We start from the raw sequence: 18,629 nt of genomic DNA on the forward strand, positions 1-18,629 counted from the left end.
GACTCAATATGCAGCAGCTGTTGAAAAGCAAACAAAGTGCTGTAGTGTAGGGTGTATAAAGAATTAGATGGAGAATAATATTTAAAGCATTATAGTGCTGTTGTAAATTGATGGTGTGTCTTTAGCTGGAATACTATGTTCAGTTCTTGTAACTCACGTAAAAAAAATGCCAGCACTGAAATAGAGGGGTTTCAAAATCAGGTAATAAAAATGACTAGTGGTCTAGAGGAGACTTCCATGTGAAGTGAGATTGAAAGACTGGGACTGTTCAGTTTATAGAGGAGATGGATTAGAGAGGGCCTCTTATTAATCCTCTCCTAATACAAGAGTAAGGGGACATCAGTCAAACAGAAAACAAATTTAAAACCAATACAAGGAAATATTATTTTCCCAATGCAAAGTTAATTTGTGGAACTCACAGAAGTGAGACCAAGAGCTTAGCAAGATTCAGAGTCTGTCTACCCTGCAGTGTAAGCCCGGGGTTAGTGGACTCGAGTCAGTTGACCTGTGTTAGGAAACCCTGTGTGTGAGCATCTACATTGTATTTTAATCCTACATTGACTTTTCTAACCTGTGTTCGAACCTAGGGCTCTGGCCTCCACACTGCAATGCACAGGCCCAAGTCAAAGTAATCATATCCCAGAGTTCTTAATGCCTCACACCGCCCCCTCCTCCCGAATGTGGCCACTCTAGTCCTAGGCCCGTGGTGCACTGTGGGAAAACTTTACTGCCCATCCTGCATGTTACAGGAAATTTGAAGCAGCTTGCTTTGCAAAAGGCTTGATTGGTTTGCTCTCCATTGCAAACCCATGAGGCTCTCTGATAGTGTGCTTGTGGCTCAGTGATCAGAAGAGAATAGGTAATGCTGACTGGAGCTGCTGCTGCCACCCTTCACAAAATGGGGGTGGCTTTTGTTTTCAATAGAGTGGATTGCAGATTGCTGGGATAGAGAGGACTAAGGAAGTTGTCCCATGGAATTGTGGGATTCTTCCATCTAGCTCCCAGGACCCAAGTCAAGTGGGGCTGCATCTGCATGGCAAAGCAGTGGGGCTTGGAGCCTGGGTCCTGGCTTAACTCAAGTTCAGACCTTCCAGCCCTGCAGGGTCCTGGGCTCCTGGGTCCAAGCCTGGGTTAGTGCAGTTGCAGTGTAGATGCAAGGGGGGGCTAGGCTTCAGCTTGGGCTCAAGTTGCAGTGTAGACTATTGAGAAAAAGATTAGACCCTTTTTAAGGATGGGAACAACAATCAGGCATTGTGTTCTCCATTTTCTTTGAATCTGTGTGTTAGACTGAAGATATGTAGTGGTTTTTGTACATTAATCTTGCCATTTTGCCTTTTTTGCATAGTATGCAATTAACTTATTTATATTGAACACATTTTTTTTGAGTTTGCTTCAGGATGTGCTGCTCTGCTATGTGCACTGTACCTTGACTTGAGCCTACTCAGCTAGCAGTATAACGATTTAAGTATTCCCTTATCTCTGTGACTGAACTACTCTTTGTTTTCTGTTGCACTATTTGTAATGCCATCTTAAAGTCAAAAGCAGGTTGCAGTTTTGGCCACCCTGTATTGCCCTCCCCCCCTTTCAGTCTACCATTCTATCTACTAAGGTATGCTGAAAAAGAACAGTTGTTGCACACATCATATAGTATGAGGACAAGTAATTATGCATTTAAAAATATAACAGAAATAACTGGGGGGGCCTCATGCCCACTCATGTAGTATAGAACTACAGGCTAAATACCAGGAAAACAAATAGGCACATGTTATTCTGTGTAAATGTAACAGCTTTTTAATTCCCACAAAGCAGAACAAGAAGTTTAATGTTTTGTAGTCATCTTACTGTGATCCTGCTACCCTCTGCTTGGGCGATGTAGTGTTTTGTTTTTATTTAACGGATCCTTCTTCGTATTTGTCCTTTTGTCCATAATTCCCACCCTATGCCTACTCTTTCCTTTCCCTTGTCCACACCCTTCTGCTACACATTGTTTGTCCCCCAACTAGCCTGTCTTCTACCAAATCAAACCAAACTAGGGAAATGCAATTGGTCATATTCTCTGCTGCTGTAGATTGGCACAGCTCCATTGAAGTCAGTGGAACTGCTCCAGCTTGCACCTGCAGAGTAGATGGCCCACTACTTTAAAAATGTACACACCCTTAAAAGAATATGCTGATTTTTCTGATTTGGGGAGTAGTGAGATGTTTGTTTCTCTTCACTTTTGGTTTTGTTTTGTTGAGGCCTGTGCTGTTGCCTTTTTTTTCCAAACTCTCACTACCATTCAGCTCTTTACATTGTGACTTTCAGTGTTGTGTTAAGCATCGGTGATAAAATGTTTCTTTTGCTTAAGGAGAAATGTGCAAAAATATTCTAAATTTAAAAGTCCTGTTTTATTTTGCCTGTTTATAATTAAAGCTGATATCATACTTTTTCACAGGTCTCTCTAGATCCTTTGTTACTAAAGTGTGATCCTATGTTACTAAAGTTGACTCTAAATCATAGTTTCTAAAATGTGATTCCTTGAAACCATAGTCACTGTTCTTAATCAAGCTTTTGTTCCTGAAGTGTTTGTCATCCCATCTCTTAACTGTTGATGGATTAAGAAAGTAGTTTGTCTGCAAACATGAGCTGTAATTAATTGGGTCAATACTTCATTATTTCCTTAATTATTTGTGTGAATGGCACAAAGCACAAGGGGATGGGTGTATATTAATTATGTATAGAAAATCTGTACTATTAGTTATGGATGGAAGAATGGACCTCTCTGACAGATCCTCTCTTCTTGAGGTGGTATAATTGCCTAGGTAGTTTTAAAAAGCAGCAACATAGGGTGTACAGATTCCATAGTCCTGCTTTAGTGTCTTTTCAAAGAGATCTGTCACATGACTCTTATACCTACATAGATTTCCACTGACTATAAATGGACTCTGTGTAGGTGTAAGTCAGTACAAAGATTTCTTTGAGCACTCAAAGTGTTAATAAAGTTCTGACTCTGGGTGTTTATCATTCTGTTCATTTGAAGTGATAGAAGTCATTTTCTGCATTTGACTATTTTTATTAATGAAGGCATATTATTTCAAAGGTACAATATCATATAAAAAGTTGTATGGGTATTGCCACATTATCATTTTTATTTATTTTATTAGATGGGTTGCGAGTCCTACATTTTATTAAGATTGCCCATCATTTCCCATTAAACTGTTTTCATTGCTTGTAACTTTGCTAAACTTAACTATTTGGGCTGAAATTTTCTATGCTGAATGTCTACCTCAGGCTGACTTTTTTTTTTTTTTTTTAATTTCAGTATAATGGTTCTGCCATTTCTGAAAACAATGAAAAACAGTTTCATCTATTTAAAAAAAAATCTGATGACCTTGTCTTTGAAAATCCCTGCTGTCCCTATGCTTTGGAGCAGGGACTTTAAATTTGGCTGGGGATGGAGGGAAGCTTTGTATCAAAGATGTACCTTTTGCCATCCCAGTGAAAATCTGCCCAAATCTGGCCAATTCATAAGCCTTTACAAAAATCATAGCTCGCACATGTTCAGTAGAGACTTAGATTTTAGGAGCTAAATCCCTTAAACTTTCTGTCAGTTCTGGATATGCTCCAGCCCAGGATTGAGCAGGAGTGAGCAATTGCAGCTCTGAACTGATGCTAGTTGTGTTGGGTCTGGACACCTGAACTGGTAGTGGAAAACTGGAACTGGGAGTTTGGATAGATGGGAGTCTGAGGCTGGCTAGGCAAGGAGGCTGAGATGGAAAGACTGAGATTGCCCGAACAAGGAGATCAGGAGTGACTGGTTTGAGAGAGTGAGACTGGGGGATGGGAGGTTGGGAATGTCTGGGAAGGAGACTGGTAGCCAAGAAGGGGAACAGAGATGGGGGTGGAAAGGGAGTCTGTAGGTAGGGCGGGAGGACTGAGAGCAATCAAATGAGGAGTTTGGGCAACTGGGATTGACTGGGCAAGGGACTGGGACTGAAACCAGTGGGACAGGAATAGGGAAGGAGGACAGAGCTGAAGAAGTGTTGAGGGTGGTGGAGTTTCTATGTTTTCAGTTTGCTTTTTTGACACCTCTGTGGGTCATCAGCGGGGTTGGAACCTTTAGATCAGCAGTTCCCAGCCTGGGGGCCAAAAATGGCCCTCGGGGGCTTTCAAAGTGGCCCGCAGCTCCCCTCCTCCTGGCTGCAGAAGAGAGCCTTTGCCTAAGGACCCAGGCAGAGCACGTTTCTGCGGGACTAAAAGACTGGTACACATCCATTGCTGCAGCCAAGGGGATGGTAGATCAGCGCTCCTCTCTCCCCGGCTGTAGCAGGGAGCACGGCAAAACGCTCTGCCTGGGTCCCTAGGAGCTGAGGTCCCTGTTGGAGCCAGAGGGAGGGAAACCCTGATCTTTTGTCCCCCTGGCTGCAGAAGGGAGCCACTGCCTAGAGACCCAGGTGGAGCGCACAGGGCTACAGGACACATGCGGTTTCCCTGCTGCAGCCAGGGAGACGGGAGATCAAGCGAGGAGGCTTCTTCCATCTGGCTGCAGTGGGGCGGGGGACTGCCAGTGGAGACTGGTGGCCCTTCAGGGTTGTAAAAATGATTTCTGTGGCCCTCAAGCCAAAAAGGTTGGGAACCACTGGTTTAGATCCACCGCACAGACCTGTCACTTGAGCTAATGGAGTAACTGATAGCAATAATAGACTGTCCTCTAAGCAGACCAGCAGTAGAGGGGGATGATGCACACTGTGCCACTACACTATACTAACAGTGTACTATATACTTAAATAATTATAAATGTAAAATGTGTAAATCATTGGATTTAAACAGTAAAATCTATAACTAGTTAATTTTTACTTATATTTATTGGTCACATAATTATTTACGTGTATACAATGCTTGTCACTGATAATCTCAAAATAGTTTTACAAAGGTGATGTGAATATTAACATAATGAATATATCATGTGTTTATGCGCCCCTTTTAATAGACAAATGTGTAGTACATTTTGAAGGGTTTTTTGTTGTTGCATTAAAAGCCATAGAGTTAAAATCTTCAGGCAGTATGTGCGAAAATTCAAACTGATACAGTTCTTTACTCCATTGTATATATGCATGTACTTATTTCTTTTTCAGTGTGTACATTGCTAGTTTTCCTGAATATACGCAATCAATGATTGACCACCTGGTTAACATGAAGATCAACCATTGGGATGGGTATGTTTCAAATGTGTAACTTCTATTATTATCTAGAAATCAAATACTCTGTAAATTGTGCTTTTTGGAACTCTTTAGTTATCTTTCTTTAAAGGGAGAAGGGTGTCTGTTGTCCATTTGTTCTTATTTTATTGTAGTAGGAACTAGAGGCCTTGATCAGGATCAGGTTCCATTGCACCAGGGCTTATAAACGCTAATTATGCTTTCCTGCATCAGGGACTGAATCCTATTCCTTAGAACTTTTGTTTGATCATATTATGGTAATTATATTTTTAATAAAATAGGCTCTTTTGAAAACTGTTTTAAAATTATTAGCAGATTTCTGTTCCTTTTTAATCTTGGAAATTTGTAATGACTAGTTTCCATTTTTTAAAAAGAAATGTTAACATTTTAGAATTGCTAATATATTTGACTGGGCAGGCAATGGCTTACATCAATGGTTCTCAATGTGGGGAGGTGCTTCAAAACTTTCTAACTGGGCATGGAGAGCATCCCCACTCACTCATGGGGTCACAACAACACTCACTCAAATCTGGTCCCTCTGTGATGACATCATGGATTGCATGGATATCATGAAATTATTCTAACACTTGCGATTTTTCTGAAAGCAGGGCGACAGATTTCAGTTTCCCTGTTTCCACCTCCCCACTGTTGAGAAGCTTCACTTAAAACATGTTTTTAGTTTTTCTGACTTTTAAACCTAGTCTTAGGAGGTGAATACATTATATAGTATATCTGAGTGTAAACATCATCACCATATAATTATCATTAATTAAGTAGACTTAGTAGGTGCAGATAAAAGCATAGTTATATTCATTGTTGCATGAAGATTGAAATGTGTACATGTAATGCAGATGTGATGATACAATACTATAAACTATTATTATTGCTCATGATGCAATGTCCCTGGCAGTATCTGTGATGAGCCCTGAGGTGCTACCATCCATGTTTGTTTTGTTTTTCCTCTCTCTTTGTTTCTTTCAGCAGTAAATTTTTATTCATGTAGTCAAGAGCTAGCTGCAGGCTGCCTGGTTTGGGCCACTAGTGTTTGGGGAAAATATCATATTCCATAACATTGAGTGGTGTCTTTATTTGCAGTGTGGAAAATACAGTCATGCACCGTAGCTATGCTTTCTTGCATGACAACTCTCAACTGTATTGCATATTTGAATTAACTATTAGAAACATTTTTAATAGTAATTTACTTTCAAAAATGTTAATGTAGGGTTCTTCTTAAAATCTCTCATTTTGGCATGGAGAAATGAAGGGACAAAAACAAAGCAACTATTCATCTCTTTGTGAGACTTATTGTCTTGGTCACAGTTTTGTTTATGTTCACATTGATTAAATGTTTGTTCAGATGTGTCTATGTAGGACTCTCAGAATTCAGAAGTTTGTCCTTTCTGTTGTATATTCACTGTGTTGTATAGTTTAGTCAATATTTCTATCTTTTTGTGCCTTCTGAGGATCTTTTAGTGTGTGGGGGGCAGTGGGGGATACAGTATCTACTGAAGAGTCCCAATATATATAATTCAGACAACATATATGAAGCTGATTATGTTTTCATTCCTCCAGTTAATAACATAAATACATTTCTTCACTGGAAAAACGTTAAGTTCTCACACACACAAAAAGATAGAGGAAGCCTGAGGTGCTGACATAAACCCTGAAACGGGGTGGACTCCTAGGCCTGGATGGAGCCTTTTGAATTCAGGAGGATTTTGTGCTGTGTAGGGGGTGGCCTATGCAGATCTGTTTGCAGGATGGGATCTCAATATATAACTGCTTTTGTTATGAAGAAAGAGCAGCAGTCAGTAACTGATACTACAGTGATTTATAGAAGCTGAACAAAAAGCTTTCTTCAATCTCCACAGTGTTATTCGAGAACTGTCAACCAAGGCTCTGCATAACCTCACTCCACAAGCCCCTGAGTATATGACAAATGTGGGTGAGTAACAATAAATCTGTGTTTTATGTAGTACCCCATATCAAGTGTCTCTGGGCACATAGCAAAAATGAACCAAGAAAACAAGACTTAAAATACAACTTAATATGGCTTAATAAGAGATTAAATACGTTTTTTCCCACAACTGGGTATAGTGGTGCTGTAATTCTGATGGCATTAAAACTTTCTTTTCATGAATTACAGTGAGATTTATGAATTTGGGGAGTGGAGGAGGCAGCAGAATTTCAAAGTCCAGCGTTAAGCCAATCCAAAATACAAAGTGACTCATGTTTAAAATAACAGTTTAAAGCAACTCAAGAAAGGACTGAGAGCATCTTGAAACCCAAAGATATCTTGACTAGCATATATAACAGCTAGCAGGCTACAGATTTCTGTGAACCTTTCCAACGTGTAGTTAGGGTAGATACAGTAAATACAATGAATTTAGTATGTGGCTAACAGAAAAGTAAAGGAAGTGCTTGCTCATAGTGTGTCTTTGAGTGGGGAAACTGAAAAATCTAACTGTGGAAATGGAAATTCTTGGTATTTTTTTTTATAACACTGGCAAATCTTATTCACATCTCTAAAATTGATTTTCAGATTTAGGAATCTGAAAATGTTCTTGTTCTATATCTCTCTAAGATATAGCTCCGGGGAAGATGATTTTTCTAGAAATGATTTTCCCACATTAATTTCTAGACAAAAGTATTACATGTAGTGATATAATATGTAATTACTATTTTTTTATTTCATTTCTTGCAGTTTTGCCAAGACTGCTACCATTAGCAGTGGGCACAGATTTACACACTCGCCATGGGGCGATTCTTGCCTGTGCTGAGATCACCCATGCACTGTACAAACTAGCAGCAGAGAACAATAGGTATAAAGACAACATTATCTAAACTATTGTTTCTTTTTAATGCATAATCTATCAGAAACCTCCCCACTATAATTATGAAAATCTCCAGTTTCAAGAACTTGTCTCCTGTTGTGACTTTTATTTGTTTTCATCAGTGCTGCCAAGCCTTCTCACTTTACCTGGTGAGGTTATATACCTCAGATCTAAATCCATGAGTCGTCATGAAAGTGAGACCTCCTGTTGTCTCTCTCAAGCAAGAATAGAGAAGATATTGTCAGAAGTGTAGAGTAACCACCACAGTTTGCTAGACTACTACTGAATGAAACATCTTTCTTTCTTTGCTGTGAGAGAAATAATCACTTGGATTGATGTAATTTTCACTATTTAATTTTGGTCCAGAAGTGCAAAATGATTGAAAAACACTAATTTGCCATTCACTCACACTAGTAGTAGCATTTTATATTCACTCTGTACTGATAGGTATAAATAATTACACAAGATTCAAGGCAGTGGATAGTTAGACCCTTGAATGTAAATCTGAATAAAAGTAAAGAAACAAAATTCTGTAGAATTCTTAAGATGTTTATTAACCAACCATTTACAGAATTTTGTTTAGTTATAGTATTGTTTCTTCCAAAGTTTTGATGACCAACCTAATTATTGTATCCCAAGGGAACTGAATTTAGGAAGGGGAACAGGAGCTAAATAGGTGGTAACTATAGGTCTGCTTTTTTGACTCCTGAAGTTGTTCAGATGCACTGTTACAAAAAGTACATGCGCACCTCAGCAGTATGAGTGGCACTTAATGTAAGTATTTTATTATCTTAATGACTGTACATATAAGCTAAGTGTTTTTTATAAGAAAATCTATTAAAGGTAACAAATTTGGATGAATTAAGTAAAATAATAGGAATCAAAGGATAAGCAAAAGTATCAGTCTTGTACTGGTTTACAGTTGCCACCAATGAAAAGATAAAAATGGGATGTGACTGGTGAGTGAAAAAAATCCTCATAAAGAGGAATATGCTTTCTAGTCAGAGATTCGTCTTAAAGCAGAATCTTTAAGCATGAGAAGTCTGTCTCATGGTCTGGAACTAAAATCAAAATCTAGGGAAAGGGGCATTTGGCAATTGTAATACTAGAAACTAGAAATTGGTGCAGACAATTTAAGTATTACAGTAACGGGAATGCACAAATACCATTGTCTAAAGGTAAAAACAAATTGGAAAAGTGTTAGAATTATATTATTGCATGTAGCCTTATTCACTTACAGAAATGACTGTTATTTTGTAATTCTTCAGAAATAATATTTCTAAGTGCTGGTATAAAAATGAGCTGTTTGTATGTTTCCTAAATCCCTTTAATGAACATTAATGAATGTTACACATTTGTTCTGAGAATCACTTAGAGTCATAAACTTTTAAGTTTTTTCTGTCACTTTAAAAGTACAACATACGTATATTGAGGAGGTCTGTTTCTTAATGTAAGTTCAGGAAATTGCCATGTTTGGACTTAAAATCCTTTTGTAACATTGCAGATCAGTTATGAATTATTTCAATGAAAAATCCTTGGAGGGACTTAAGCAGATCCATCAGGAGGTTTGTGCCAAATATAAATAGCTGTTGGAATCTTAAGTGTGTTGTTTCATTTTTACACGAAGGATGTTGAAAGGTTGCTTTTTTTTTCTTTTTTTTTCCCCTTTTAAAAAAAAAATCCCCCCAAATCCTGCAGATGTTTGGCCTCCCCCCAACATCCTTTTCTTCTGCTCTTGCTCTCTTGCTGCTGAGTGTCCCTGGTGGAAATCCTGTGATCATGCTGTTTTCACTACAGATTTGCTCTCTCCACTATGATTTCTGCTATCTTCCTAGTTAAGCAGCTCTACTTCTTCATCCTAATTGAATCCCATATTTGAAATCTCAGCTACCTTTTCACCACTGTTGACTCTCTTCTTGCACCCTGGTGCCCTCCTGCTTCCAATTTCTCTCTCTGGCAGTTTCTCATTTACGTCTTGAAGGAGAAAATCAGCAAAATACAACATGAACTTCCCCTTCCCATCTCACCTCCTGCCCTTCCTCCCCAGCTTTTCTTCTCTTGTTTCTCATTTGCTCTCCTCCTCAAACTCCTCCATTTACTCCAGTGACCCCCTCCGATCTCCTCACCTCCCTTGCACCCACTCTTATCCCCTGCCTTGCCCTTCTCTTTAATCTTTCACTCTCTTCTCATTCTTTCTCCTCACAGTACAAATGTAATTTTATCCAACTCTTATCCATTCAGAATGCTCCTGCTTTCCTAGCTCATCACTTTCACCCTCTCTTTTCATCACGCCTCTTGCTCTTTTCTCCAGAGCGTCAAATGTAAGGCACTTAAGGGCACTTCACAGCCTAATCACATGCTACCTGTCATCTCTCATATGCTTTGAGGTGTCAACCTCCACCTTCGGTTGGTTAATGCAGCCAGCCTTTGTTGCCTGCTTATTAAATTTTCAAACAAATACCTTTGTATTTTCTCCCATGCTGCCCTTCATGCATAGGAATTGCTGCCCATCAACATCCATGAAGCCATATTATTGTCCTCCTTCTGGTCCCTCCTTAAAACTCTCCTTTGCTGTGAGGCCTACAAAAAAACTTGGCAGTGGTTAGGCAGCTGATGTGCTGAGACCACCGCCTGTCAGGCTGTTTAGTATTGTTTTCTTGTGCACCCATCTGTTTCTACCTGATATCTCTTCTCTAATATCTAATTTGTAAGGTCTTTGGAGCAGAGTTTTTGTTTTGTGTTCTTTCAAACTCTGCAATGTGGAATCTTTTTATTTAAAAGGACCAAATTTTTAAAAGCATATGTTTAAAAAAGCGCACTTAGCTGCCATTGTAAATGCAGAAGCAAACAGATTGTTTGCCTTGAGTATGAAATCTAACTGGATCTCTAAAGTTTATATATTTTTTGAAAATTAGTTCTGTGAAAGAATATCAATTTTTTTTCCAAATTATGCCTTTGAATTCTGTAGTCCTAAAGAAACACTTTTGTTACATAATATGTATTACACAAGAATCACATTTAAGCTGGGGGAAAACAGGCTTGATTTATAAATCAAATATTTTCATCTGTTTTATTACAGCTTTGCAGTCGTCAGTTGTACAGGTAAGAAATTTGAAACCAAAACGGTTGTTTTCCACTGTGGCAATTAATATTGTTTAGACCTAATAAAAATGGGAAATTCAGCTTTTTAAAGTTGTTACATAGATATGTTATATCTAATATACCTTAGAACCTCAGTTCACTGGAGGAAAAACTCTAATTTTTTTGACTCTGTCCATAGCATAGCATCTTACCTAGGACTTTCTCCTTAATAAACCAGTGTTGTTGAGCTGGGATTGGGGTTGTTGGTGCATGTTATGTGGTCATTCCTAATTAGAAGGTGATGAAAACTGCATTTGATGCTGTATTGGAGATGGGATTGGGACAGACAGAGCCAAGGAGAGGCAGGGAAAAACCTCCAAATAAAGCATCATATTTGCTAATCCACAACTTCAGTAATTTATAATTTGTTTCTTCCTCATTACTGAACTCTGCATTCCTGAACTTAATCTCTCCTTTTCCTACGAAGAGCGGAAATGTTCCAAAGGTTGCCTTGTAGTCAAATTATATTTTTACTTTCTGAATCCTTTTGAAATTATGTCAGCAATGCTACAAGAAGTTTAATTCTGTTTTTCAATTCTTTGGCCAGATGGAGGCTTTATTGAATTGTTTCTTCCTTTTCGTTCACTTATTCAATGAAGCCTCCAGTAAGTAAAGTATAACTTTCCTGAGAATTTGGATAAAAAGTGAGTTAACACTGAAATCAGACTTCAAGTTTGACCCTTTGATCTAAAGGAATAAAGATCCAAATAAACAACCTTTGTTAATTAAAACTGTTTTTTGTATGTTCTCAACGTGTGTCTAGTTGGGCTCTTTGGACATGGAGTGTCTGACTGAGAGTTGCAGTATTATCTCGGTGCATTTGTAATATGGAATTGAATATCTATGACCAGTAACATTACTTTATATATTTCCCATTCCATGAAAACATTTTAGTATCTTGAAACTTTGACAAATGCTAAAATTTGCTTTTTGAAAGTCATACTTGTTGATTTGAGCTAGCTTCTACTGGTGCATGGCTTAATATGCCTTAGTTTATAACTCTGATGCTACGTGTTAGCAGTGGCTTTGTGGGTGGCTGTTTTGGCTGTTATAAATTCTTTAATGCTGGGTGGAGCTTGGGTATAATTTTGTTTTTGTCACAAAGTGCACATCTTGCACTTACTGGTATTTTAAGATGCCTATTAAAGTATTTTCATCACAGATAAGGCTTCTAAATTTTTTTCTCTGTCTAGTAGTAAATTTGATTCACCATAATTTGTCCTAAGCAATAGTTGTATAAAAGACAAAGATGCCTAACTTAATGCACATTTTAAAAATATTATTGTTACTGGTAATAAAATGCTTTAAAATTGCCTAAGAAAAATAAACCTTTGGTTCAGGTTCTAAAAGCAAACCAGTAATTTGACTTAGCTATTGCTATGCAAGCACTCGGTGGAACAAGCTGAACTTGTTTGATGATGAGTAATTACTGCACATAATGATTTCTGTTTGAGAAATGACTCCTTGGAATCTTTAGGGTATAACAAGACCCAATAAGAATGTTGAAAATTAAATTGTTTATTTAATCTAAGTGAAATTTATTTCCATCTTTCTGGTTCTTAAACTAAAATTACATCAAAATATTTTAATGTATTTTTTTAGTGTCACAAATGCATATTTAATACTGGCCAAAAATAAAGCCATAATAAAGTATTTAGTTTTTCTGAATCAAATTAATTTTAACATGTTGAGCAAGCTAGTTTCACAATAAAACTGCCAGTGCCTGTCACAAAATGAAGTTGAGAAAAAGTGTAAAGAGTTGCATGTTTAAAAAGTGGTAATTAACAAGTTTTAATATCTGTAAAGTACATTATAATAGGCTATGAGCTTCCTAGTCAGCAATATCTAAAGTTCTTTTCATACATGTAATATCTCCCGCCTAGGATTTAATAGAAGTCCTACTGCTGTAAAAGGGGCATTTGGTTTACATCAGTGGTTCCCAACCTTTTTGGCTCAAGGGCCACAGATATCATTTTTACAACGTTGAAGGGCCACCAGTCTCTGCCAGCAGCCGCCTCCCCCCACTGCAGCCAGACAGAAGGAGTTCAGTGAGCAGGCAGGCTGCCTCCTCGCTGATCTCCTGTCCCCCTGGCTGCAACTGGGAAACTACATGTGTCCTGTAGCCCTGTGCACTCCACCTGGGTCCCTAGGCAGTGGTTCCCTTCTGCGGCCAGGGGGATGGGAGATCAGTGCTCCCCCAGGCCACAGGTTGGGAACCACTGGTTTACATAGTATTGCATGTAAATTAGCCTTTTATTAATTATTACCTTTAGTAAGACTGACGTAATTATGTGCTGTGGACCTGAGTGATGCCTGAAAGAGTTATAGGGCAGATCATGTTTTTTAATATGCAAACAAGATTTTGTATTGTCTCAGAAATTGAGATATTATGTAATACATTTACAGTAATCAGATCTTTATTGTTATATGCTGTTCAGGCAGATCTCCCTGCCCTCTGGTTCATTAATCATTTTTTCATATTTTAGTTCCTCCCTTCCCTCCTACTTAATTGGTTTTGTAGGCTTACTTTTGTGTCATGAAGAAGTTAAAGTAAGTCTACAGAAATTCAGTATTTGCCTACATTCTTCTTTCCTTTGGACATGGTTTTGATTAATTCTGTCCAAAAACTCTCTAAGAGTGCTGGTGGGCTGAAAAATGTTCACGTATATTTTTAGTTAAGCATATGGTACTGTGGGTCTGATTTTGATTTCAAACCAGTGTAAATCGGGAGTAATTCCACTGAAGCCAAAAAAATTACATCAGTGTGAGCTGAGCATCAGGTCCAGTGCACCCTTTTTTATATGTATGCTATTTTATAATTTTGGAGAAATTGTCATGCCCATACCTACTTTAAGCATTAAATAGTGCAAACAAAAGCTTCGGACATGACATGTGGAGCATTGTGTCTTAAGCTATCTCATTTGGGAAAAGAAGTCAATATCCCAACCTGATTACATCTGAAGCATTTTAAATCCAGTATGTGTGGTGTTCACCCTGAAACAGTATGGTTGATGTCTTTTCTTGTTAGCTGGGACATTATCTTAATGCACTTGAGGCACTGTAATAGCATTCATTATCAAAGAAGCCTTGAATAAAGTTACATTTTCAGTAGTGGTCCTCTTCTTTAAAAGGCATCTTCTTCCATATGGTTGTTGAGACTCTTGGGGAAACATCAGGTTGAAGAGAGTTTCTGAACGTTCACTTGTATCTCATTTCTTGACTCCAGTTCTGAAGCTGATATATATCTTCCCATAAATACTGGGCCTAACACACAGTAATTTAGAGATGGATAGGGCATTGATACAAGCTGAAGTTCTGGGCATCTTCCAAATAGTTGCCTTTGGCTTTTATACTACTAACAGTGGGTTTATTAGGCCTTCAAGATTTCCATCAGTGCTGAATATGCAATGATGAATAGTGTTAATCATAGGATCCTAGAAATGTAGGACTGGAAGGGGCCTCGAGAGCTTAGCAAATCCAGTCCTTAGGCAGAATCAAGTAAACCTAGACCATTCCTGACAGGTGTTTGTCCAACACCTGTTTGAGGGGTGGGGGGGAGGGGTGTGACTGGGAGGGGGGAGAGGCCACCATGCGATGCTGCTTGGGGCTGGGAGTGGCATGCTGGGCTCGTAGGAGAGGGGTGGGGGAAAGCAGTGGGGCTGGGAGGGGAGAGTGGTTGCCACGTGGCATTGCTTGGGGCTGGGAGCGGTGTGGCTCCGGCCTGGTGCTGCTAGGCCCACGTGGGAGAGGGGTGGGTCTGGGAGAGGGGAGTGGTCACTGCCATGCAGTGCTGCTTGGGGCCAGGAACGGTGTGCTGGGCCTGTGGGAGAGGAGCAGGGCTGGGAGTGGGGAGCAGGCTGGTCAAAATGTGTCGGTGGGTTGGATGTGGCCTGCGGGCCATTGTTTGGGGACCCCTGAGCTAGTTCCTTAAATATCCTATGATGAATTTCATAAGACCCTGTCTACTTGAATAACATTAATTTATCTACATTAATTTAACCTGTTCTTTCTCTGTTTTGACTAGCATTTCTTCTCTCTTGTTAATATTAATTGTGTTGAGTATCTGGCCACCATTAACCTTTTTAGTAAAGAGCGACTCCCACTTCCATGAGTCAGTTGTTGCCACATACTGCATGTTGTTTTCCTTCGATATCGTTGTTTTGAATTCAGAGACTGGCCGTGTGTTTTAGATGGCTAATACATAAAAGAAAGTATTTCATATTTGTAGAATGGTAACATGGAACTTTAAGTTTACTGTCATCTTCTGTACTGGGGTCCTTCCTTATGTGTTTACTAAAGTGTTCATCTGTTGTTGCATCATCCTTATGCAACATAGTGTGATCACTTGCCTAACTTTTAAGAACTGGCTGATCAAGCACAGCTGTTTTGCAATGAGTTGAAATATAAGTATGTATCATGGCTCTGATTACTGGGGTGACAAAACTTCAAAATAAAGTATTCCAAATCCCACCCTGTTTTTCCCTAATAAACCTCCTAGACATGGCTCAAGTGTTGCAAAGGCTTTGTGCTTGCAATGAAAAGTCTAGGATATTTCAACCTTATTGAGAGGGTAAGACAGCCTGCAGGTATCAGCAAGTACAAGGCTAAGGATAATAAGCTTGCCTCATTGTTAACAACCTCAAAGGTCTTTGAAATCTCAGTAGTTTCAGGGCAAGCATGTCTCTTGGCATGCATCCCTGTGAAAGACTCTGAGGCATATAAACTTAGTGGGAGACAAATTCCAATCTTGGAAAAAGATTTCTCTTCCAATTCCCACAAATCCAAATTATTTTCAAATAATTTTACACCCAGCAATACTGGTTCTTCCAGGAATTCATGTTAACAACAGTACCCTGGAGAGGATATTCATAATACTGAAATAACCTTCAGAAATTTGGCATCCCAGAACTGCCTTTTGTTTAAGCTGATATTTAGATGATGATGTTGTATTTTATATCAACAAGCAAAGTATTTTACATATCAGTCTTCAGGTTTTGAAATAGGGTAATGTCTAATGAGCCTTTAGTGGTTGCTAGAAGGAAGACTGACTGCAAATAGACTGAGCAGCTATGAAAGAAATGTCCCTCTACTAGCATGTAGATCAGTTAATGCTTAGATTTTCTGTATTCTCGGAAACTTATTTTTTTGTCAGATGTCTGAAAAGGAGACACAAAGTGAGGGCTTTGTTTACATCATTTGCAAAATTATCACTGACTTCAGTAGGGTAAGGATTCACCTATAGGCTTATGTCTATGGGGGGAAAAAAGGTGCAGTGGCCATTGGACACATTTGCTTTTCATTTAGGGGCTTTGTTCAGTCTTTGATGCCTATGATCCAAATTCAGGTCCATGATTCATTGACCTTATGGTTGGTTCCATGTTGGTTGAGCCTACTTTAGTTTCCACATCATTTGAAGGTGACCATAACAAATCCCATCAGATTCTCAGCTATTCCATCTCTGACCACTCATAACTATTTCCCTCCTCTTCAGTTTGGAATCTTTCATCAGACAGCATGATCTCTGAGAACATTATTGATCACACCGTTTTGTATCTCTGCATCCCCGTAATGTATAAATAAACCTTATAATATTCCTGCCATTCTATGTGGAGTGGACAAAGTCCCTAACGAAGCTGAATGGATATAATTTATTTTTGTGATGAACACATTAGTTCAAACCTATATTTTAAGAGATTCATATCAAAATAGTTAGTCTGCATTTCTAATTGTCAGATTTGTTCTGCCTATTCTATAAATTACATTTTGGAGCTAAAATGTCCAAACCTGATTCCAGTCTTAATTTGGCTTGATATGTCTCTTAATGTTATTCAGTAATACATTTATGTTTATACTCGTATTTTTAGGTAATGATGACCATCATGTAATCAGTAGTATTTTTGTATTTGTTGAGGAATTTGTGCACGTGAGAATGCTTCTAATATTTTAATTTTTTAATTAAATATGTCTAATTACCCTCAGTTGGCACTCTAGGTCTGCTAGCAAATAGGCGAGCTGCAAATTTCTCTGAAGAAATGTAATATATGTAACGTGAAGAAAAGATTGTAAATTCTTTTCCATATAGAGGTTCATTAACATGGTAGCCTAAAGTCAAAACATAATCAACAAATAATATGAATATCAGTGAGCATTTGCTTTATATAATAAAAGTATGAAATGTTTTGGTGTTGTGTATACCTGCATGTAAAGCTGGAAATCATTTAGCAGTGTTTTAAATTTTGGGAAGGGAAGCATATTCTTTAAGATTCTGGTGTTGTGAAAGCATGACTGGACTTGTTTAATAGTTCCCATTATACCAAGACTGCGTAAATCACCGCTAATCCAAGACTAATGCTAAAACTGAATAGTGTATGTCAGCAGAAGTTCTTAGCTTTCTGAAAAACTTCCAGATTGAATGTGCTCAGGTACCTGTGTAACACTGCTAATGATGTAAGAGAAGCTGTTCATTTCTAAAATACTCCATCATGTTATCCTTGTAATTTGAAAGGGAGATTCTTAACGTCTTCCAGAATTATAACTTTAAAAATAATTCTGTGAATGTTTTTAATTTACATGCAAATTCAAATTAATAAATTCTGTACTTGGTTCTAATCTGGATCTAAATAAAATGAAAGTAAACATTCATGTTCAAATAAAATATTAGGTCTGCTGCCCTGGAGCTTTGCAATTCCATCTTTCCTGCAAGGAATTTCCTACCCTAGTGTGTGAATTTCATTGAATTACACTGAACTCCTGGTAAAAAGTCACTTTCTGTAGAACTTTAGTTAGCATTTTAAGGCTCCAGAACTGTATGGAAAGTAGTTGATTAATGGAAACTGGCATTGCATCAGTCTAAGAACTGAATTTGATTTACAATCTTTGAAGGAAACACATTCAGGTAAGTGATGAAATTTGCATGTGTGAGAGGGTTGTTTTTGTTTTTGTTTGGTTTTGTTGTTGGGTTTTTTTTTTTTTTTTTTTTGGGGGGGGGGGGGGTCGGGGGAGGAAGAGGAAGTGCCAACAGTACAGTATCACTCAGAGTAAAAGTGGGCTGATATCTTGTGTCAATTTAGTAAAATGCTGAATAATTAATTGATTGCCCTTCCTTAAGAGAAGGGGTTATGAGGAACAGCCGCCAAACACAGAAGCTTTCCCCATAGAAGGGTCTGCAAACCCACAGTTTATGGGAAAAATCTATAGGGTTGACAGGACTGCATTGCCTTGACCATCAGTGTAATTTCGTTGAGTGGTATGTTGTAGGAGAGCTCTTCCAAAAATCTATCCTATGTAGAAGGCATGTATCTGTATTCTAAAGCTTTAAACTTTGTTTTTCTGTTACCAAATAGCATTAATCAAAGAGGCTTTGACATTTTATGCTCAGATACAAAAGGATAAACTAGAGAATAAAGTTCTAATATCTTTTCAAAAGATTTTCAAATAATTGCTTCTCAAGTGGAAA

The 18,629-nt window shown here is 38.3% G+C and overlaps 1 protein-coding gene across 4 annotated transcripts in view; it reads left to right on the plus strand.

Moving 5' to 3' along the window:
• The window catches only part of TBCD (tubulin folding cofactor D), a 228,356-nt gene that overhangs the window by 135,376 nt on the left and 74,351 nt on the right, over window positions 1-18,629 (plus strand). For all 4 annotated transcript variants that reach the window (XM_067547679.1, XM_067547678.1, XM_067547681.1 and 1 more), the window contains 5 exons: window positions 5,115-5,195; window positions 7,070-7,143; window positions 7,903-8,020; window positions 9,537-9,597; window positions 11,112-11,134. In XM_067547679.1, the coding sequence (XP_067403780.1) occupies window positions 5,115-5,195; window positions 7,070-7,143; window positions 7,903-8,020; window positions 9,537-9,597; window positions 11,112-11,134 (357 nt within the window). The remainder of the gene's footprint in view (window positions 1-5,114; window positions 5,196-7,069; window positions 7,144-7,902; window positions 8,021-9,536; window positions 9,598-11,111; window positions 11,135-18,629) is intronic.

This window comes from Emydura macquarii, unplaced genomic scaffold, assembly GCF_026122565.2.
Source record: "Emydura macquarii macquarii isolate MOO-44397 ecotype Brisbane River unplaced genomic scaffold, CSIRO-AGI_Emac_v2 contig_1230, whole genome shotgun sequence".
Lineage (NCBI taxonomy): Eukaryota > Metazoa > Chordata > Testudines > Chelidae > Emydura > Emydura macquarii.